Here is a 23,443-nt window from a genome sequence, read left to right as displayed (position 1 = left end):
ATGAGCAAAACTAGGAGATCATTATACACTTACACAACGATACTGTATGAGGATGTATTCTGATGGAAGTGGATATCTTCAACATAGAGAAGAGCTAATCCAATTCCAATTGATCAATGATGGACAAAATCAGCTACACGCAGAGAAGGAACACTGGGAAATGAGTGTAAACTGTTTGCATTTTTTTTGTTTTTCTTCCCAGGTTATTTTTACCTTCCGAATCCAATTTTTCCTTTGCATCATCAACAACAACAACAACAAAATTTGGTTCTGTACATATATATTGTATGTAGGATATACTATAACATATTTAATGTGTATGGGAATGCCTGCCATCTAGGGGAAGGGGTGGAGGGAAGGAGGGGAAAATTTGGAACAGAAGGGAGTACAAGGGATAATGTTGTATATATGCATAGGTATTTACCTATGCATATATACTGTCAAAAATGTTATAATTATAAAATTAATTTAAAAAACAAAAAAACAAAAAACAAATACTGTGACCATGGGGAAGATCTTTTAAGGCATGTTATTTAATCCCCATAGGACCCATGCTGGAGATGAACTGCAGCAATGTGATAATGATGGGAGCATTCCAACAGCTTGCCATTTGTTTTATGCTGGAGAGTCAGGTTGTTGCGTTGATTATTAACCACACTATTTTGTGGTGTTTTGCTAGAAACAAATGACAATTTCCTTTGTTTCTCCTGAACTCCTTGCAGTGCAGTTCACATTGGTTGCCACTGGGTGGCAGTAGAGTTGTACTAGCCAGTGTATCAAATATAGTAATTTCTCAAATCAGACTATCATTTAAAAATTCTTTTTTATATTTAACTCTCACCAAGTTACAGGCATTCAGTTGCATAAGAAAACTCGATTCAAAATGTGCATATATTGTTTTTAACATAGTCACAAGAAACACCGAAGCAAACTGAGAAATACATTAAACATTTTCTTCCTCCCTTCATTTATTTATGTTTTATAAAAGTTTTGATGCCTTTTGTTTTTATGTCACGGGTCATTTCTCCATAGAGTTTTATCCTACTCCAAACACTTCTCATAAAAGTATGACACCCAACATTGATATGGACCTGACACAAATTTATAACAATAGGAATCATTCCTTAATATTAAGGTTGTCAAAATGTGTGAAGTCAGAAACACAAGTTATCCACAACCATATGAAAAAAAACATTCAAAATATGAGTCTAAAAGGTCTGAGATTCTTCTCAAACCTGTGGATTTGGTAAATATTGTTTTTAAAAAAGTGAATGAATTTAATATTGGCAAGACTATGGTAAAAACAGACATGCTTTTATTCTGCTCAGAGAATTACTAATTATTCAATTAAGATTACTAAAAATTATCGTTAGGAAACCTGAAATATTGCATAATTCCTTAGTTGTAAATGATTTGTCCATTTCCTTTAAAATATTATTGATAGCTTTTTTCTTTGTAAATGGAAAGTGATTTATGGTTGAACTATATTTGGAGAAAACTAAATGGAGACAGAAAGGAGTACACTTTCTTCTCAGCATTCATGGAACCTATACAAAAATTGACCATACATTAGGACATAAAAACTTCAAAATCAAATTCAGTAAGGGAGAAATATTAAATACATCCTTTTCAGACCACGATGTAATGAAAATTACATTCGATAAAAAGCCAGGGGAAAATAGACCAAAAAATAATTGGAAACTAAATAATTTCATACTAAAGAATGATTGGGCAAAACAGCAAATCATAGACATAATTAATAACTTCACTCAAGAAAATAATAATGAGACATCACTAAAATGTGTGGGATATAGCCAAAGCAGTAATATATCTCTAGAGGTCTACTTGCATAAAATAGAGAAAGAGGTCAATGAATTGGGCTTACAACTAAAAATGCTAGAAAAGGAACAAATTTAAAACCCCCAGATAAACCCAAAACTTGAAATTCTAAAAATAAAAGGAGAGATTAATAAAATTGAAAGTAAAAAAACTATTGAATTAATTAATTAATTAAACTAAGAGTTGGCTCTATGAAAAAATCAACAAAATAGGCAAACCCTTAGTAAATTTGATTTAAAAAAGGAAAGAGGAAAAGCTAATTGTTAGTCTTAAAAATGAAAAGGGAGAACTCACCACTAATGAAGAGGAAATTAGAACAATAATTAGGAGTTACTTTGCCCAACTTTATGCCAATAAATTCGATAACTTAAAGGAAATGGAAGAATACCTTCAAAAATATAGCTTGCCTATATTAACAGAGGAAGAAGTAAATAGTCTAAATAGTCTCATTTCAGAAAAAGAAATAGAAAAAGCTATTAACCAATGCCCCAAGAAAAAATCCCCAGGACCAGATGGATTTACATGTGAATTCTACCAAACATTTAAAGAACAATTAACTCCAATGCTATATAAACTATTTCAAAAAATAGGAATTGAAGGAGTCCTACCAAATTTCTTTTATGACACAGACATGGTACTGATACCTAAACCAGGTAGGTTGAAAATAGAGAAAGAAAATTATAGACCAATCTCCCTAATGAATATTGATGTTAAAATATTAAATAAAATATTAGCAAAAAGACTACAGAAAATCATCCCCAGGATAATACACTATGACTAAGTGGGATTTATAACAGGAATGCAGGGCTGGTTCATTATTAGGAAAACTATTAGCATAATCGACTATATCAATAACCAGATTAACAAAAACAATATGATCATCTCAATAGATGCAGAAAAAGCATTTGACAAATTTCAACATCCATTCCTACTAAAAACACTTGAGAGTATAGGAATAAATGGACTATTCCTTAAAATAATCAGGAGTATATATTTAAAACCATCAGTAAATATCATATGTAATGGCGATAAACTGGAACCTTTCCCAGTAAGATCAGGAGTGAAACAAGGTTGCACACTATCACCATTACTATTCAATATTGTACTAGAAATGCTAGCCTCGGCAATAAGAGCCAAGAAAGAGATTAAAGGAATTAGACTAGGTAATTTGAAAACCAAACTATCACTCTTTGCAGATGATATGATGGTATTTATAGAAAACCCAAAGATTCTGCTAAAAAGCTATTAGAAATAATTCATAACTTTAGCAAAGTTGCAGGATACAAAATAAATCCACATAAATCCTCAGCATTTTTATACATTACCAACAAAATCCAACAGCAAGAGATACAAAGAGATATTCCATTTTAAATAACTGTTGGTAATATAAAATATCTGGGAATCTATCTACCAAAGGAAAGTCAGGAATTATATGAGCAAAATTACAAAACACTTGCCACAAAAATAAAGTCAGATTTAAATAATTGGAAAAACGTTAAGTGCTCTTGGATAGGACAAGCGAATATAATAAAGATGACAATACTCCCTAAACTAATCTATTTATTCAGTGCTATGTCAATCAGACTTCCAAGAAACTATTTTAATGATCTAGAAAAAATAACAACAAAATTCATATGGAAGAACAAAAGGTTGAGAAATTCAAGAGAATTAATGAAAAAAAAATCAAATGAAGGTGGCCTAGCTGTACCTGATCTAAAACTATATTATAAAGCAGCAGTGATCAAAACCATTTGGTATTGGCTAAGAAATAGACTAGTCAATCAGTGGAACAGATTAGGTACACAGGACAAAATAGGAAATAACTACAGCAATCTAGTGTTTGACAAACTCAAAGATCCCAACTTATGGGATAAGAATTCATTATTTGACAAAAACTGCTGGGAAAACTGGAAATTAGTATGGCAGAAATTAGGCATGGACCCACACTTAACACCACATACCAAGATAAGATCAAAATGGGTCCATGATTTAGGCATAAAGAATGAGATTATAAATAAATTAGAGGAACATAGGATAGTTTACCTCTCAGATTTGTGGAGGAGAAAGGAATTTATGACCAAAGGAGAACTAGAGATCATCATTGATCACAAAATAGAAAATTTTTTATTATATCAAATTAAAAAGCTTTTTGTACAAACAAAACTAATGCAAACAAAATTAAAAGAGAAGCAACAAAGTGGGAAAACATTTTTACAGTTAAAAGTTCAGATAAAGGCCTCATTTCCAAAATATATAGAGAACTGACTCTAATTTATAAGAAATCAAGCCATTCTTCAACTGATAAATGGTCAAAGGATATGAATAGACAATTTTCAGAGGGTGAAATTGAAACTATTTCCACTCATATGAAAGAGTGTTCCAAATCACTATTAATCAGAGAAATACAAATTAAGACAACTCTGAGATATCATTACACACCTGTCAGATTGGCTAAGATGACAGGAACAAATAATGATGAATGTTGGAGGGGATGTGGGAAAACTGGGACACTGATACATTGTTGGTGGAGTTGTGAAAGAATCCAGCCATTCTGGAGAGCAGTTTGGAACTATGCCCAAAAAGTTATCAAACTGTGCATACCCTTTGACCCAGCATTGCTGCTACTGGGCTTATATCCCAAGGAAATACTAAAGAAGGGAAAGGGACCTGTATGTGCCAAAATGTTTGTGGCAGCCCTTTTTGTAGTGGCTAGAAACTGGAAAATGGATGGATGTCCATCAATTGGAGAATGGTTGGGTAAATTATGGTATATGAATGTTATGGAATATTATTATTCTATAAGAAATGACCAGTAGGATGAATACAGGGAGGCTTGGAGAGACCTACATGAACTGATGCTGAGTGAAATGAGCAGAACCAGGAGATCATTCTACACTTCAACAATGATACTGTATGAGGATGTATTCTGATAGAAGTGGATATCTTCCACAAAGAGAAGATCTAACTCAGGTCCAATTGTTCAATGATGGACAGAATCAGCTACACCCAGAGAAGGACCACTGGGAAATGAGTGTAAATGGTTTGCATTTTTGTTTCTCTTCCCAGGTTATCTTTACCTTCTGAATTCATTTCTTCCTGTGCAAAAAAAAAAAAAAAAAAAGGTTCTGCACACATATATTGTACCTAGGATATATTATAACATATTTAACATGTATGGGAATGCCTGCCATCTAGGGGAGGGGATGGAGGGAAGGAGGGGAAAATTCAGCACAGAAGGGAGTGCAAGGGATGATGTTGTAAAAAATTAACCATGCATATGTACTGTCAAAAAATATTATTAAAAAGATAAATAAATTTTTAAAAATTAAAAAATAAAGAACTGTATTGTACCACTACGATAAAAATAACATTAATTTATACAATTGGTGCTTTACCATTGTTTTTACAAAGAATTACTTTGTGGTCTTAGACAAAATAGTAACTTTAATTTGGAGGGATTAAAGGTCTAGAATCAAAGAGGAAATAATGGTGGATAAAATGTAGGCATGAAGGAGACATAACCCTTCTAGACCTCAGATTATATGCCAAAATATTAGTCATCAAAATTATTTGGTACTGATTAAAAAATTTTTTAAAGCACATCAGTGAAACAGACTAGATAAACAGAAATCAGAAACAGATGAGTATCTCTTAATGCAACCAGTTAAGCTATGACTGCCAGATCAATCCATAATATGAGTAATATGGATGCTATGCCTTTTTTCTTATTGTGCAGAAGGATCCCTTATTGTTTTTTAAAATTGTAAACACCTAATTTTTCTGCTTGCTTCATTTATTCATTATACATGGTTTTATAATCTTTTCCTCTTATTACTGCATAAAACTAAAAAAGAAGAAAAATTATTTTAATTGTAAGCATTTACAATCCAGTAAAACAAATTCCTAAACTGGCCATGTCACCAAATGTGTCTCTGCATTCTAGTGGTTTGTTTCCTCTTGTCTTCTGACATCCCATTGCTATTGCCTTTACTATTGTAAATGCATTGATTTTGCTTGTTAGTTATATATAGTAGCACTAATACTTAAGATTCCTCTCTTTCTATTATTAAGGCCCTTGAAGATTTTTCTGCAATTTAAATCTCCCCATTCCACCATCTAGCAAGCATTCCTATAAAGAATCCCAAAATAAATGTCTAAGAAGGGTCCTTTGGCAAAGAAGCCTTGTTCTCTCATTTGATATCCTAACGTCCTAGTGTGGATTCTGAGACCGCAAGAATCCCCTTGGCCAGCTGTGCCCACATGGGGGACTTGTTATTCACATACAAGGAGCTTTTCCTTCTTGCTTGTTTTTTTCTTATGCTCCTGAGGTCTCCGCTTGATAGATGTGTCTACATAGGTCCAAAATGACCCCGCACACCAGAGATTACAAATAAGATATTAGCATCCTTTGTTAGCAAACCCTTGAGTAGGAATCGGGGAAAACAAGCATTTCAGTCCTGGGCCCCTTCTCGTAGTCAAGACTATCCTCTCAAAACTAAGGTTTGGGCGGTGCAGGAAGCAGATACTTTGGTTCTCTAAGTCGTTGCCTGAAGAATCACGGGAAACTGGCTGACATGAATTACAGAGACCCCTTTTCCTATCTGTTTAAATGAAAGCCTAGAGGCCCCCTTGGGAGGTGCTGGGAAACCACCCCAACCCCATGGATTAATCTGTTGTACATTTGGAGTTTTGCAGCTGCTGGGATCTTGTGGCTGGGATCATTCCAGATGCAGAGAAGTATGTTTTGTTCATGAGTTCTTTCCCCCTCCCTAGCATGGACACTGATTGACCAAAAACAGTTACTCATTTGGAGAAACATCTGCTGCCAAATATAGAAATTAAAGTGGATGAAAGAACTGGATCCATTCTCTTCATTCTCCCTAAACCCACGTGTGGAAAAAAAGGAGAAAGCTTCATTTCCCAGGACTCCCTTCGAGCAACGCAGCCCCAAGCCCTACTATATGTCCCGGTGCTTTCTGGGATTGGTAGTTCAAGGATTCAAGTGCGCAAGTGCGAAGCACGGAGAGGGAACCTCGCGCATCTTAGGGCTGAGACTTTATGGGCTCCCTGTGCGCAGGCGCACTTCCTCTAGGCCGGGACTTGGCCACTGAGCTGCTGGTTTCCTAGTGCGATCGGCCGGGGATCCCTCGGGAGGGACTGCGCTTCCGCCTTGCCCCCCTTTCCCCAGAGCCCCGTAGGGACCCCGGCATCGCCCGGGAGAGGTGAGTGTGAGCGCAGGCGGGGCCTAGTGGAGTGTCCCTGGGGCGGAGAGCGCAGGACCCTGGCCGGATGCTGCTGCTCAAGAACCATGTGTGCCTCCTCGTGGCCTCCCCGAGAGCCCGGGCCCGGAGGACATGCCAAAAGAGGGTCTGCGGCCCGGAGGATTGTGCCAATCGCCCCCTGATGGGGCTGCAGCCTTCTATTTTCAGCTGCCTCCGTGTGCCCAGACTCCGAGGTCGTCTCCAGCCTCCGGATCTTTGCACAGGCTATTCCTTCCCCGGCCTATCTTACCACCTCCCCCACCCCCATCCCCGTTTTCTCTCGCCCCATTGCTCCGCTTTAGCCTCCTGAAGCTCTTGCAAAGCTTCCGTTGGGGTGCACACGCCTCCCCCCATCCAGCCCCTCCTTAGTTGTGGTCTGGCCCCAGATTTCTCTGACCTGCCAGGGTGTTCTGGGGTCCCCCTGCGGCTTATGGGGAAGGGCTTACACTGAAATATAAATGATTTGCCGGGAATCCCCATATGTCTGGGATCCGGTTTGAACTCTGGTTATCCAGACTCCCAAGGCTTGTCCTGGGTACAATAACCCCCTCCCTCACTCCCATCTACAGAATTTTGGTATGTGTGGGGGAACTTTGTAGTCACTCACCTGTGTTCCCTTCTGGGCTCCTTCTAGCCATGCATTGAGTCCTCTGCATCCCTCCTGCCCACACTAGTTCCTTGCACATAGTAGGAACCTAGTGCAGATATTTTGAACTTAATAGCCATGAAGGACTAGACCACAGAGCCTGGGGAAGTGATGAGAGTTTATTGGTATTAGTTCCACAGCCGAGACTTGTATTGTGGAACTTCACCTGTGTTGGGCCCACCTCTTGTCCACTGGAATGTAAGCTAGCCCTTCTGGGAGGCCCAAGCATAAATAACTAATATTATTCTAGGTCATTTGTGCCTCTACTATCTACTGGTTGGCCATCATCTTGTAGCCGGGAAAGAACTGTGAAAGAACTAAGTGAAATTAGAAAGACTATCAGTAAGCAACTATTAAATGCCTGCTGTGTACTTGGCACTGCTATAGGTTCTGGAGATACAAAAAAAGTTAAAAGTCTCTCCCCTGGAGATGGCAGGCAAACACTGGGTACAAACTAGGTGTAGACAGGAGAAATTGGAGAGGGGAAGGAAGGCACCAGTCTCATAAAGAAGAGGGGAAAAGCCAGGGAGTCAGAGTAGAGGAGAGAGCATTTCAGGCAAGGATTTAGCGCTAGAAAGTGCCCAGAGTAGAGATGGAGGATCTTGTTCATGGAACAGCCAGAGGGACTGGGCTGAGGACTGAAGAGTACAGGAAAGGTAGGAGGGGGCCAGGTTATGCAGGACTTTGCATTCCAGACAGAGAATTTTATATTTGATCGTGGACTTAAGAGGAGGCCACTGCAGTTGACTGAGTAGGAGTGTCAATATATATAGTCAAACCTGCAGTTCAGAAAAATCTCTTTGGTTTTCGAAAGGAGGATGCACTGGAGTGGGGAGAGACTGGATGTAGGTAGATAGTAGTCCAGGTTCGAGGTGAAGATGCTTTCCCCAGCATGGGGGAGGGGGGGTGTTAGAGGAGAGGAGGAGGGGTGTTGAGGAGGTAAAATGGACAAGAGATGTTGCAAGGGAGAAATGGACAAGGGATATTGCAGAGGTGAAATGAACAAAGGATGTTGCAAGGGAGTGAAATGAACAAGATATATTGCAGAGATGAAATGGACATGAGATGTTGCAGAAGTGAAAAGAACAAGGGATGTTGCAGGGGTGAAGTGGACAAAGGATGTTGCAAAGATGAAATGGACAAGGCATTTTGCAAGAGTGAAATGGACAAGGATGTTTGTGTATGGAGATCTGCTAGCATGAGTCTGACTAGATTGTAGGGTTAGGAAGAGGAGTAATAGGAAATATCTGTAAAAGTAAGTGGCAAAGCTCTTTACTTACGCAGAGGTCTATTTCTCTTTTTGAAACACATTTTTATTGATTTTTTAAAAATCATGTACAATTCCTAGTATGTGTGTATGCTCCTCCTTCCCTTGAATCATCTGGCCTTTTTAAAAGGCAGAAAGTAAAAGTCCACAAAACCAAGTGACATCCAAGGGGAAAAAAAAGGCCTGGTCTTATTTACAGTATTCCACACCTCTGATCTCCCATTTTTGTACAACAGTGGAAAAGATCTTCTTAGAGCTCCTTTTTGGGACCAAGCTTGGCCTCCATAATTTTGAGCAATCTTTCCATTTGGACTGTTCTTCTGCTGCTCTTTCTCTGTTGATATTGTTGCAGTCAGTGTGTTTTGCTTTCTTGGCCCTGCTGACTATTCAAAATCAGTTCTCATAAGTCTTCCCAGGCTTCTTTATATTCTTCATGGTCAGTTTCTCTCAAAGCATGGTAATATTCCATTTCATTGGTGTATCATAAGTTGTTGAGTCTTTAATTGATGGCCTCCCACTCTGTTTTCAATTTTTTACTAGCACACATGCAAAAAACAAAAACAAAAAAAAAAAACACCGCAACTTTTGGTGCAGAGGGACTTTTATTTTGCTCATTGATGACTTAGAGCTATATGTCTAGTCATTTATCTCTGGATCAAAGTATAGGCACATTTTAGTCACTTTATTTGGATAATTCTACATTTAATTTTATTTTTTCTCAAATCAAAATTTTTTCATTTAACTTTTGAATCCCATGTTCTCTTTTTGAGAATGCATGCAATTGGCTGTGGATTTAGACATGTGCGGTCATGCAAACATATTATCACAGTAGCGCTGTTATCTGCATAATTTTAAATTATTTTTCTGGAAGTCTTTAAATACCTAACTAAAATTTTTAAGTTTTCAGTTTGAGGCAGCAGGGAGCCAGTGAAGATGTTTGAGCAGTGCTATGGTTAGACCTGTGCTTTAAGATTATCAGGAGAGTGATTGGGTGGAATATGGGGCAAGAGAACAAAGGCTGGAAGTAGGGAGAGGGGAGCGGAATGTGCTGTAACCTCATGGGCAAACTTGGCATCTCAACACACTTAGTAATTCCATATTTTTGCTTTTTCCCTCAAAGTCGCCATGGGCTCCTCGGGATCTCCTTGGGCTTACACCTCAATGCTGACCAGGGCCTTCTCCCCTAGGATGTAGACATCTCTAGGCTGTCCTCAGTCTCCCTTATGCCTTTGTCCCTCCTCTGTCCCCCTGCAGGCCTGCCAGATTCTGTAGACGTTGACTTTCTCCCAAACTGGAGCATGGAAGAGGAAGAGGCTGAGGAATTAACCTCTGAACTCCTGACAGTCAGGCCCCAGGTGAGTTCTGGGTTCCTCTCTCTTTCCCTCTCAACTAACCTCTCAGAGCATGGATGCATTTTCTTGGACCTTGGTCCTGTCTGCTCACCCAGGCCCCAGAATTCCTCTGGGTCTCAGAAGTGAGGGCCCTCAAGGCAGGGCCCCATGGGGACTCCCATTCACTAAAGTTATTGAGACTTTTCAAGCAGCTGACAACATTCATGGCCTTTAACTTGAGGGAAAGAAATGCTTGCCCTCAAGTGTGCCATCTTGGCCTAAAGCCAGCCCCAGGGTTTCTGAAACTTGGAGTGGGGTCCCCAGGGAGCAGCTGAGACCATCATGTAGCTGCCCAGTCTTTGAGGTCAGATGCCCACATATCAGGAACCAGAACTTAGTCATGCCAGAAGCCCAGAAGGTCAGTACCCTGATCAGCAGGGCTATGGGTAACCGTGACTAGTAGACTCTGTTCTCCATATCCCTGTGGTTGTCACCATCAAGGACAAGGGAGTGGTGGGCAATTAGCCTCCAGGAAGAAAAACCAAATTGCCAGGAAAGGGAAGCCGACTTGGTGGGCAAAAGGTTTCCAGGTAGAAAGCCATTTTGCAAAGAATAGAATTTTGGAGGTTCTTTTTCTACATGAACAGGATCATCAAGCAGAGTTTGTATTTGCAAAGAACTATTCTGCTTCCTTCGGGTATAGAGAAGTTTATATATCAAAGAAGTTCCTGAGGAAGCTTGTAAATCCTTTGAAGTTTGTATAAGACAGGAATTTCTCTTAAGAATGTAAAAATCTATTAATTATTTGTGTCTTAGGTTATCTCCTTTGACCTCTTCTAAGACAGGAATTTCTCTGTTAATCATTTGTGTCTTGGGCTATCTCTTTGGACCTCTTCAGGCGGACTGTAACTAATTTTCTCTGATTTGTTTTTTGGGGGGTTCTCTGGGAGCAGCCTTTGTTTCAGCTCAGTAATCATCACAGGAGTAGCCAGGAGTTAAAGTCCAAATCCTTTATTGTCTCCTTCAAAGTCTTGTCTCCTTTCCTGGGGCCCAGTTAGCTTTCTTAGAGGCCTATCTCTCTCCTTGGCTCCAAGAATTTAAGCTCCTGCCACCAGTCCTTTGTCTTCTCTGCCTCTGCCAGCTTCTTGAGGTCCTCCTGAATGTGTCTTGGTTTCTGTAGGGGAGGCAGGAGGACTGCTACCACTTCTCTAGTCTTCCCTCGTTCTCCTCCTGGTTGAGCTTGTCCCAGCTTATATGGTCTCTTATCAAAGGTGTGAATCTTATAGAACTAAGAACATGTACTGAACTAGAGAACTGTTAAGCACCATGCTAAATTAGATGACTATTGTCTCTATCAATTCCACTGACTTAGCACCTTGCTTGTTTCAAGTTCTGGTCCATAAAATCTCCTGCTTTCTTTTGTTTTAGAACATAGGTGGTCATGACCTCCCTGACTTCTCAAGGAAGTGAGAATCCTCCAAAAAAAGGTGATCATGCCTTCCCTGACCAAAAAAGAAGTGAAAACACCGTAAAAGGAGGTGGTCACACCCTCCCTGATGTCTCTGGAAGGGAGATGAAAACACCAAAGGAAATAGGAAGTCAGATCAGATTATCGGGTTTCTGAAGGGGCTCATTCTTAAAACAGATATACATAAATCCATCAATATAGGAGGTATTACACATAATTACACAAGCACATAGTAACATAACACATGAGGAATTATACATATCCATAAGTCCTAGAAATAGTCCAAAAGGAATCTATTGTCCATTAGTTCATGTGCCAGGAATCCAATAATTCCTGCAAGCTTTGGAGTCCTGCTATAATAGTCTCATTTTAGGTTAGGGAATCCAATGATTCCTGCAGATTTTAAAGTTCTTCAACAGTCTCATTATCAGCCATGCTCTTTCAGTGTCAGATGTTTCTTAGTTCTCCTTTGTTTCAAGGTTTTTCTCTTTTTCTGTCTCTCTTTGATGGACAAGGTGAATATGGCTCGTTGGCACCCTTCTGTTTCCTTCTTCATCTGATTCCTTCTCTATCTGTAGAGATACAAGCAAACCCTCTCTCCTAGGCAATTAACCTGTCTAGTCCCTTCTATTTGCCACTTTCTAAATCTCTTCTCATCATCTGGCAATTGCATTGGAACTATTTGCACTGGACACTGCCCTGTTGGTTTAAAAAGCCTGTATTCTCCCCAACTATAATCCCTTTCTGATGTGCTTTTTGGTTGATTGATCACATCAGAGTCCTGACCTTCTAAAAATTCTCTGGGTGTAATGTTGGCTGCCATCATGCCCCGTCTGCTTTTAATTGATATCTTGGAGCTGGGTCCCACCTCTCATTTACCTGGGTCAGTCTACATTCTGAGGTCCAGTGGAAGCCTTTGTGACATTTTGTACATGGGGTTTTAGGTCTTCTTTCAGCCTGTCTTCTCACTCTATCTCCATATCTACACTGAGCTCTTAGATGTCCAACTTTTCCACACTGAAAACATTGACAACTCTTTCTAGAAGTTCCTTGCCAAGAGGAACTCTGTCTTCCCATGTTCATCATAGTCTGGGTATAATAAGCATTTGTGCCCACTGTGGCACAGTGTCTTATAATCTCTTCTAAAAAAGCATCTTTGTGTAGTCCCCATATAATTTTTCTGCAAGCCTTATTAGTATTTTCCTTAGCCAGTTGTCTGATCATAATTCTTGTAGCTGCATTTTCTCCAATAGTTCTTGTGACAGCTGTTTGCAAACATCCCACAAAATCAGCAAAGGGTTCATTGGGACCTTGCTCTATTTTTTGTGAAGGTCTCCCCTGGATCTTTTTGTCCGGGGAGGGAACCCCAAGCTTTTATAGCAGCTTTAGAAATTTATTCTTCTGCTCCTATGGGGTAATTAATCTGTGCTGAATTCTCTGCATACTGACCTTCATCTTCTAGTTGGTCAAAGGTGATTTGTACATTAAATCATTTGCTTATTGTGTTGAGCTTGGATCCTGCATAATTCACAATACTCTGAAAGCCACAAGTTTTGTCCAGGTTCTAACCGTGTCTTGCTATGGATTTCCAATCACTCAGAATTAAGATTTCATAAACCATACTCTCTAGTACATCTTAACATAAGATGATGTAGCTCCATAAAGAGTTCAACCCTTTTTCAAATCCTTAATTTTTCCAGATCAAAAAGAGTGTATCTTCTCCTTTGTTGACCTGAAGAGTCAAGCTCTTCAATCACAGGGTATGCATGTATTAAATCAGATACATTCTGTCCTTCATGTTTTACCTTAACCAATGCTTTTTCTAATCTTCTCATAGACTGCTTCATAGGTGGTGCTGGTTGTGTTACTGTCTCTCCCCTACTTCCTCCTTCCACCCATGAAGGGTTAATTGAGGGGGGAGGGTCATGAAATGGGGAATGACCTAATGGCTTTTACTGTGAAGTACTACACTCAGAATTGTACTTAACTCCATTCTTATCTGATTCTTCATCCTTTTCACCTAGTTTATCTGGATCCTCCCCCTCCTGCTCTTTCTTCTTTTCCCTATTCTATAATATATAATTTCCTAAAGCCAGTTGTATCAAATTACATATGTAAAGTGTTTTTTTGGAAATTGAGTCAGGTCCATTTTCATTGTAGAATTGACATTGTTGCTCTCCTACTAATTTCCACGCATTTGGATCCAATTCTTTTTCCATAGAGAACCAAGGAGATGTGTACTGTACAGTTTCTAAAAGTTCAGTGATCTGCTCCCAAGTTACAATTAAAGCTCGATTTTTTATCATTTTGACCAAGCTTTCGACACATTTTCCTTTCGGGAGAGAAATCTCTTTTCTAAATATCTGTCCCGTTTTAGCTGGAATACTACTTTAGTCCTTTACAAAGTTTCCTTGTCTATTTTTGTACTCACCCTAATTTCTTGATCACAGATGAAGGTTCTTAGTCCCACGTTCTGGCGCCAAAATGTAATATTCTCTCTAAAATGTAATGAGGTTTTCTTGTGGTCTCTGGAAGCAGCCTTCGTTTCAGTTCAGTAATCATAAGTGCAGCCAGGAGTTAAAGTCCAAATCCTTTATTGTCTCCCTCTAAGTCTTGTCTCCTTCACTTGGGGTTCGGCTAGTTTTCTGGAGGCCTTCCAGAGCTTGGTTTCTGTGGGGATGGCAGGAGGACCACCACCACTTCTCTGGTCTTCCCTCATTCTGATTCTGGCTGAGTTTGTGTGAGCTTATTATCAAAGGTGTGAATCTTGTAGAACTATAGTAAGTACCAAGTACAGGTATTGAACTAGAGAACTGTTAAGCACCATGCTAAACAACCATTGTCTCTATCAATTCCACTGACTTAGCACCTTGTTTCAAGTTCTGACCCATAACAAGGAGGTCAAGGCCATCCCAAGCCATCACCCCCCATCTTGTCACTGGCCTATGATGGCTTTGGAAGAGAGAATGAAGGCAACGACTTCATACAACTCTGTCTCACTTAAATCCAACTTATTTACGAATCAAATGACATCACCTTATGGCTTTATCATCCCATCCCATCTCAGCATCCCGTGGGGACAGGTGAGTGACTAGGCAATACTCCCACCTAAATATTCACATACAACCAAAGGCAGGATGGTCACCAGAAGACAGTATCAGGAGATGAGAGCGCTTCCCTAAGCACGAACGGTTTGTTGCTTACTTGGAGGTTAAGTTGCACCAGTACACAGTTGGCAACAGTGGAGCAGAAAATGAGTGGGCAGCTTTCAGAGACTTGCTGTACAGCCCTGAATTTATTTATATGGGTCAGAACACTCACAAATATTGAGACTGTTTTTTTATGAAAATGGTGGGGAAATTACAATACTGCCAAATGAAAAACGAGAACTCCTAAGGGTGTACCAGCAGGATAGTTCATCCACCTCTAAGGTAGCATTTAACTCCATTTAAAGCAAAATGCAAGCAAAGCTTTTAGATTTCAGTTGTTGGTGTGTTAATTCTACGACTCATGGGTAGGAAGGAGGACTGGTCTCTTGACCAGATTACCAGTCAGCAATGAACTGAGGAGTGATCTCTGAAATCAGACAGACTGTCCCAATACCTTTATTATGTTATATAGAGAAACACTCACTTATTCTATAGGAAACTCTCTCTAAATTTCCTCCTGCCACCTCCATCTCTTTCCCCTTAGAACCATGGAGATCTAAGAAGAGATGTGTTTGTTTCAGGAATTAGTGACATTCCAGGATGTGGCTGTGAACTTCACCCAGGAAGAGTGGAGAAGTCTGGACCCTGCCCAGAGGGCCCTGTACAGGGAAGTGATGCTGGAGACCTTTGAGAACATCCTCTCTCTAGGTAAGGACGCCCATCTCTCCTTTGAGCAGGACTCTGATCACCAGGGGTCTGCTTGCTGAAAGTGAGAGACAAGTTCTCCTGAATTGGAGACTTTTGTGAAGTATTGACTGAGGGGAAATTCTGGAAAGCAGTGTCTTTGTTCTCCATTCCCTGGTGAAAGGTCTTCTTTCACATATCGACATCCTATGACTTCATTGTCCAGATCTTGAAGGTCTGACTTCCTAATTCTTTGTCTCCCCGGGGAAAAGGCTCTTGCTGTCTCAGGGCCCATGTGTCCTTTCTGCTCAGCAGTGAAGGGGCCAGTGAATTAGTGGTCTCTCTGAGTTAGATCCGGTCTCCAACCTAGAGAGGGGTTGAGCCCTGGTTTCTTAGCCCTCTCAGCAGGACCTCTTTTCTCTTAAGAGAAAGAGGTCAGGATGGGATTTGGAGAAGGTTTTCTGACCCCAGAATTCTTTATTTTTCTCCCCATGACCAGGACTTCCAGTTTTTAAATCAGATGTCATCTCCTGGTTAGAAAAAGGAGAAGCGCCAAAAGAACCTGACCCAGGTGAGTGTTGACAGAAGAAGGGCAGATGGGAATCATGGAGAGTGTAACTCAAGTAGAATACCTTGGAAATGTTAGCCAAGAGGTTCTTCCCAAGAGTCCATGGGGAAGAGATGAAACAAATGTGTATTTCTTGTTTTATACTTCATAACATTACAACGACTTATCTGTCGAAGCTCCAACATCATGCTACCTAATGCAAGCATAAGAGCAGACTTCTGGGAGGAAGCGATAGTTACCTCCTAAACCTTCCACCGAATCAAGTCTACTCTGTGACAACTGCAATGGAGCTTCTGAGCTTGAGAAATAGAAAAATGAGGAGCCTGGATCCCATCCCAGTGCTTTCCTCTGGCTACAAATGCCTCTCTGGATGCTATTCCTATTCATCCTTTCTTCTCATTTTGAGGATAATGTCTTGATTTGTAAGTGTCACGAAGCTGTCCAATAGCAAGATAAGTATCAGGATGATTGGTTGTGGTGCACAATGCTATGGGTGACCTTGGGCTTTTTAGATTAATGTCTTTCCCAGGTCTCAATTTGTCTGAGGTAATGTTTACTCAATGATAAAAGGCTAGGTAAGAATCCAGACCAAAAAATGGTCTAATTTATCCTCACAAAATTATTGATCTAGGAGGGAAATACCTTCTGAGTTTCTTGCAAAAAACAATTGCAATTTTATACTTACTTTAAATCCTGGGTTACCAAAGCTTGGGCTGGAGACTATTACTGGCCATTCAGTGAAAACCAAAGTGATTTGGAATCAGGTAGCTTTTATTTAAATTGCAATAGACCTTTTATTTTATTTTTTGAAGTATAAAAGTCAGAGATTTGTTGCTATTTTGTGATTAATTAAATTGCTAACTTGGCTATGTCACTTTCCCACAAATAAATTCACCAGTACAGAATTTGGTTCTTAACTAGACTGAGGAATGAGGCAGAAAGAGCCAATATCATGGGTAATGCAACTTAAACTCTTCTGCCTTTGTAGTGGGACAATATGACCTCCACAACCTTTGTAGCACAGCAGTTACACGAGTAATAAAATTGAACTTCAACATTTCCCTTGATTTTGTAGGTCTTCACTCTTGTTACTTGAACATATTTATGTTATTATAAACTATACAGAAAGGGAAAAAACTGACCTTAAAGAATATTGAGCCAGTGAGTCAAAAATATGACTAATTTCTAAATCATCTTTGAGTTGATCCTAAAGGAATGTACCACTCTAACATTTTGAGACACTTATCATTTCCTGGCTGTGTGACCTTGGACAAGTCATTTAACCCTAATTGCCTCAGCAAAAGAAAAAAGAAAGAAAAGAAATCATAAATGAAAACCATGCAGGATAATAAATTGTCCTAATATTTTGGGGAAAAAATAAAAAATCTAGCCCTCCAACCACAAGATATCTTACAAAATATAAGTGACCAAAAGTTATATTCCTCTGGACAGTGCACCCACATAAAAGGGTATGACTCCCCAAGTAGAGAGAGGAACCACATACAGCTAGGGAAAGAGACGAAAAGAGAGGAAGAACGGCTACTGGCATTTTTGGTCCCCAGTACTACTCAAAGGATGTTGTCCTTCATTCTCAGAGGTCTAGTGACATCATGAAGGCGATGTCTTGACTTGTGAGTGACAAAGTCTAGGTATCTGGTGATGGCCCTCTCTGAATGAATGGTTATCCACAGTGAGGAGGGGAGAAAGACGCTTACATGGAAAACTCACTCGTCCAAAGAGACTTATTAAAGGGTATTCTTTATATATCTGGCTGGAGTCGGAACAAGAAGGCTCCAGATGCGTGTTCATGTTGGGTGGGTAGGGGACCTCCCGGTCTCACCCAGACCCCTCATGCTCCTTGTTGCTGTGCTAGCCCCTTTATGAGCTGTCACCTCATGGGTGCCCTTTCTTTTCCATGGCCAGCTCTGAGAATGGTAATGAAGTCTACAAATTCCTGGAAAGGACATATGTTTGTCAGCTTCTCCTGTGGCTCCACTTGCCATCTCTATGGCTTCTGAGCAACAACTTCTCCCTTCTGGCCCTGTTCCTTTATTTGTTACCCTAGAATGGCGAGCTGCCTGGAGCCAGACACTACCTTGATTTTATAGGTTGTGTCCCAAGCCCCCAGTGCCAGCCTGGCACATAGATGCTTTCTCTGATTCATTTCTTAGCAGTCTTGGATTTCACCTTCTTTAATTCTGTCTTCTGCATTTTAGTCATCATTCTTCTTAATGAAACATTGAATCTCAAACCTAATAGAAAAGTTTCTCTTTTCCTAACACAAACAACAGCGGATATTGTTGTATGTTTTTCTTCAGGCTCTCTTTTTCAGCAAAGGCGAGGTATCCCTGAGGACCAATCTCTGAATCAGGACATTTGTGTGAAAGCATCCTCCGAGGAAAGATTGCAAAAGGTTGGTCTCTGAAATTGCCAAATAGGAGAAGCTGGGATGGATGAGGTCACATTAGAGAAAGGATTAGGGGAGGGGAGTATGAAGGTCAGATTAGGAACTTCCTTCAGGATGACACTTTTACTAAGGTGAGTTGTTCTCTCTCCCTCTTTTTCCACGTGTGTGTGTGTGTGTGTGTGTGTGTGTGTGTGTGTGTGTGTATGTATGTGTATGTATATAATTTTTTTTCATGTTCCTGTAGTAACAAGTCTCAAGAGAAAAAAATCTTACATTTTGAATATATACTAGAGAGAAATCCTAAAGATTAAATGACTGTATAAAAGTTTTTAGTCAGTAAGGAAGCACATTGGAGGGACCAAACTTGAAAGAAATCATGTGAGTGTAATAAATTCAGTAATTTCTTCAATAATAATTCTTGTTTTCTTTTACAGCATAGAGTTCACACTGGCAAGGAAGGCTATAAATTCAACAAATATGGGCAAGCCTTTAGCCACAATGGACACCCTTTGCATTGTGAGGAAATTAATACTAATGATAACTTAAATGAACATGGGAAAGCCATAAGACAGTTGGGAAGCCCTGATGATCATCAGAGAATTCAAGCTAAAAATAAACTACATCTTTTGAGTAAATTCAGGAAAGGTTTTACTCTTCATCAAAGAGTTCAGGTTGGTGAGAACCCTTTTGATTGTAATGAATACGGTGAAGACTTAGAAAGGGGATGTAAACTAAATGAGCACCAGGGAATTCATACTGGTGAGAAACCCTTTGAGTGTATTGACTGTGGCAAAAAATTCAGCAAAAGGTCATCACTCATTAAGCATCAGAGAATTCATACTGGAGAGAAACCTTTTGGATGTATTGAGTGTGGGAAAAATTTTAGTGAGAAATCCTCACTTATTAAACATCAGAGAATTCATACTGGTGAGAAACCCTTTGAGTGTCATGAATGTGGAAAGAAGTTTAAGTGGAGGCCATCACTTATTTCACATCAGAGAATTCATACTGGAGAGAAACCCTTTGAGTGTAATGAATGTGGGAAAAACTTTAGTCTGAGATCATCACTTAATTTACATGGGAGAATTCACCTTGGAAAGAAACTCTTTGAATGTAATGTATGTAGAAAAGGCTTCCATTACAAATGTTACCTTATCCGACATCAGAGAATTCATACATGGGAGAAATCCTCTGAGTGTACTGAATGTAGAAAAACCTTCAGATGGAAGAGTCAGCTTGATAAGCACATGAGAATTCATGCTGGAGAAAATCTTTTGGAATCTGATAACTGTGAAAAAGAATTTAACCAAAAAGGAAATGGTGCTGAAAATGAAATAATTTATACTGGAAAGAAACTCTTTAAGTGTAATGAATGTGGCAAAGCCTTTCAGTGGAAGTGTAAACTTAATGAGCATCAGAGAATCCATAGTGGAGAGAAACCCTTTGCATGTAATGAATGTGGGAAAAGCTTCCATCTGAGATCATCACTTATTTTACATCAGAGCATTCATATTGGAGAGAAACCCTTCGTGTGCAGTGAATGTGGGAAAACTTTCCACAATAAATCCCAGTTTACAGTACATCAGAGACTTCATACTGGACAGAAAACTTTTGAATGTAATGAATGTAGAAAACTCTTTCATAATAAATATCACTACACTCAACACCAGAGAATTCATACTGGTGAGAAACCCTTTGAGTGTATTGACTGTGGGAAAAAATTCAACCTAAGGTCATCACTCATTAAGCATCAGAGAATTCATACTGGAGAGAAACCTTTTAGATGTATTGAGTGTGGGGAAGAATTTTAGTGAGAAATCCTCACTTACTAGACATCAGAGAATTCATACTGGTGAGAAACCCTTTGAGTGTCATGAATGTGGGAAGAAGTTTAGGTGGAGGCCATCACTTATTTCACATCAGAAAATTCATACTGGAGAGAAACCCTTTGAATATAAAGAGTATGGGAAAAACTTGAGCCAAAGGACATCACTTAATCTTCAAAGAATTCATAGTACAGAGAGAGTACATTAAATGTAATAACTCTGGGAAAGATTTCACTCAAAAGGAACATCAGAAAACTTGCCTTGGAGAAAAGCCCTTTAAGTGTAATGAATGTGGGGAAAATTTCAGCCTGAAGTTGTCACTTGTAGCACATCAGGAAATTCATACTGGAAAGAAACTCTTTGAATGTGACGAGTGCAGGAAAGTCTTCATAGGGAAGAGACAATTGAACAAACACAAGAGAATTCACACAGGAAATAAATTATTCAAGTGTAACAAATGCCAGAAGTCCTTCCATGATAATTCTCATCTTATTGTACACCAGAGAATTCATACTGGAGAGAAGCCCTTTCATTGTAATGAATGTGGAAGAAACTTTAGTGAGAAGTCAACACTAATTTCTCATCAAGAAATTCATAATGGAGAGAAACCCTTTGAATGCACTGAATGCAGAATAACATTTTCTTTCAAATCTCACCTCACTGAACACCAGAGAATTCACACTGGAAAGAAAATCTTTGAATGTAATGAATGTGGGAAAGCCTTCTCCAGCAAATCTCGCCTCACTGAACACCAGAGAATTCACACTGGAGTGAAACCCTTTGAGTGTGAGAAGTGTGGAAAAAGTTTTCGTCAGAGAGCTTCATTTATTTCACACCAGAAGGTTCATACTGGAGAGAAACCTTTTGAGTGCAAAGAATGTGGGAAAAACTTTAAAAGAAGGTCATCACTTATTTCACATCGGAGAATTCATACTGGAGAGAAACCCTTTGAGTGTCATGAATGTGGGAAAAACTTTAGCCAGAGGTCATCATTTATTGCACATCAACGAATTCATACTAGTTAAAAAAAACAAAACAAAACAAAGAAAAAAAAATTTTTGAATGACATTTGGAAAGCCTTCATCTAAAAGAACCACTTTCTTCAAAGTCAGAGAATTTTCTTAGGGAAAAAAAAATCATTTTAATATAGAGAATATGGAGAAGCAGGAATTTCATCCAGATAACATCACTTATCTTACATCAGGCACTTCATATTGGAAAGAAATACTGTCCATATAGTAACTATGAGAAAGCCTTCTCCTAAAGGACCAAATTCCTACTTAAATTTTAAAATTCATATTAGAAATCTATTGATTTTTATTTTACTTTGAGCATGTTAAAAAGAAATTTTAGCCATAAATCACCACTAAGTGGGCATGAAAGAATTTAATATAGGGGAGAATTTCTATTTATGTGATTAAAGTAGGAAAGCTTTCTGATTGAGAACAAAACTTAGTAAACATAAGGAGATTCCTTCTTTAGCCTAAGTCTCTCACTTTAAGTAAGATGAGAAAGTCTTTAGATGGTCTTTATTCTTCATATTCTCAGCATTCTTGAATTTGAGATAAAACACACAAAAGCAATAAATGTGTCAAATCCTTCATTAGTGAGGATCTTATATCGCTGATATTGCACACTACAGAGTACATAATGAGAAACTATAAATGTTATTAAAGTCTATAAATGCAATTAAAATAAGAAAGGTTTTAACCACACCCTTGGGAAGGATTGCAGAATTAACATAAAAGAAAAAAAGATTATGATTGCAAATGGCCATAGGAATATTGGGAATCCGTCATTTCATGATGGATGGTAGTGATGAAACGATAGTAAAACAGCAGAATAATCTGCCATTTGTTGGAAGGTCAAGATGACTGCATTTGTTTCCAGACACAAGATTCTGTGGTATTTGGAGAGGAAAAAAATGATTCATCTTCCATGGCTTCCTCACTGATCTCCTTGCCTTCTGAGGGCAAGAGATTGCAGTCCAATGAGTCAAGTTTAATTGATGCAGGATGTTAAGTAATAATTAAACTACTCTTTAAAACTTATATTTAAAATATGTAAAACTAATAACCAATAAATGGCATATTGGTAGAGGACTTAAATCATATCAATGTTTATGTGATTGCTACTCAAAGCCAAAAGAAAGAAGTAGGTTGCAGCTGAATGAAATGATGACTTACATGTGTTCCATGGAGGCAAAGCAAGGAGTTGGCAAAATGAATTTTACCATATTCCCCCAAGGTTACAAGAAACATTATTTTGTGGGACATTTGCATGTGTTACTAATAATAAAATATTTTTCCTATATAAACCAGCATTGTTAACAGTCGCTGTGAATGAAGAGGTAGAGAAATTTGATTAAGACCCTACGAATAAAATTGATACTTAGTGACTTGGATGAAAATTTAGGGGAAAGTTTGGATGAGGACTATATGGACAAGTATGTCTCAGGGGAAAGAAGTGTGATCAATTCTACAGATTATACAGAAGCTTCACATCAATATGAACATTTTCTTTACAAAAACAATTAGTAGAATTAGATCTCGAAAGAACTGAACAACATACAAAAATTGATATAAGACTTATATTTTAGCAGACAGGAAAAGATATATTATCAATGTAAGATTTTTCAAATCATCTATTCATGAATGTAGAGATTGCACTTTATAATCAACCAGAATAATGGTGACAAAATATATAATGTAATATTTTTAATTGCACTTTATAATCAACCAGAACAGTAATAAAGAGAAAATATATAACATAATATTCTAAAAGATTTAATCATGAGTCATTTAAGCAAGCAAATGAAAATTTTCAAATGGGAAATGGAAAGCAGAAATTATACCAGCATTGACTTAATATTGATTTCCAGAAGTTAGGTCAACATCAATTAATTGGTACAAGTGATGAAGTTGGGGTGCCCTCAGTTCCGGTCAGGGAACCCAAAATGATGAAGTTCAGTATAGGGCAGGGAGTTATGAGAACCCC

General features: G+C 38.8%; 1 protein-coding gene across 1 annotated transcript; it reads left to right on the top strand.

Moving 5' to 3' along the window:
- Positions 1–6,897: 6,897 nt before the first annotated feature.
- On the top strand, positions 6,898–23,219 carry LOC141565006 (uncharacterized). Its single transcript, XM_074307964.1, has 6 exons — positions 6,898–7,061; positions 10,268–10,368; positions 15,543–15,669; positions 16,145–16,216; positions 18,532–18,626; positions 19,055–23,219. The coding sequence occupies exons 2-6, from the start codon at positions 10,312–10,314 to the stop codon at positions 20,429–20,431; spliced, it is 1,728 nt and encodes a 575-aa protein (XP_074164065.1). The 5' UTR covers positions 6,898–7,061; positions 10,268–10,311; the 3' UTR covers positions 20,432–23,219.
- Positions 23,220–23,443: the final 224 nt, after the last annotated feature.

The sequence above is a fragment of the Sminthopsis crassicaudata genome, chromosome 3, assembly GCF_048593235.1.
Source record: "Sminthopsis crassicaudata isolate SCR6 chromosome 3, ASM4859323v1, whole genome shotgun sequence".
Classification (NCBI taxonomy): domain Eukaryota; kingdom Metazoa; phylum Chordata; class Mammalia; order Dasyuromorphia; family Dasyuridae; genus Sminthopsis; species Sminthopsis crassicaudata.
This window is presented reverse-complemented; position numbering and strand designations above follow the sequence as displayed.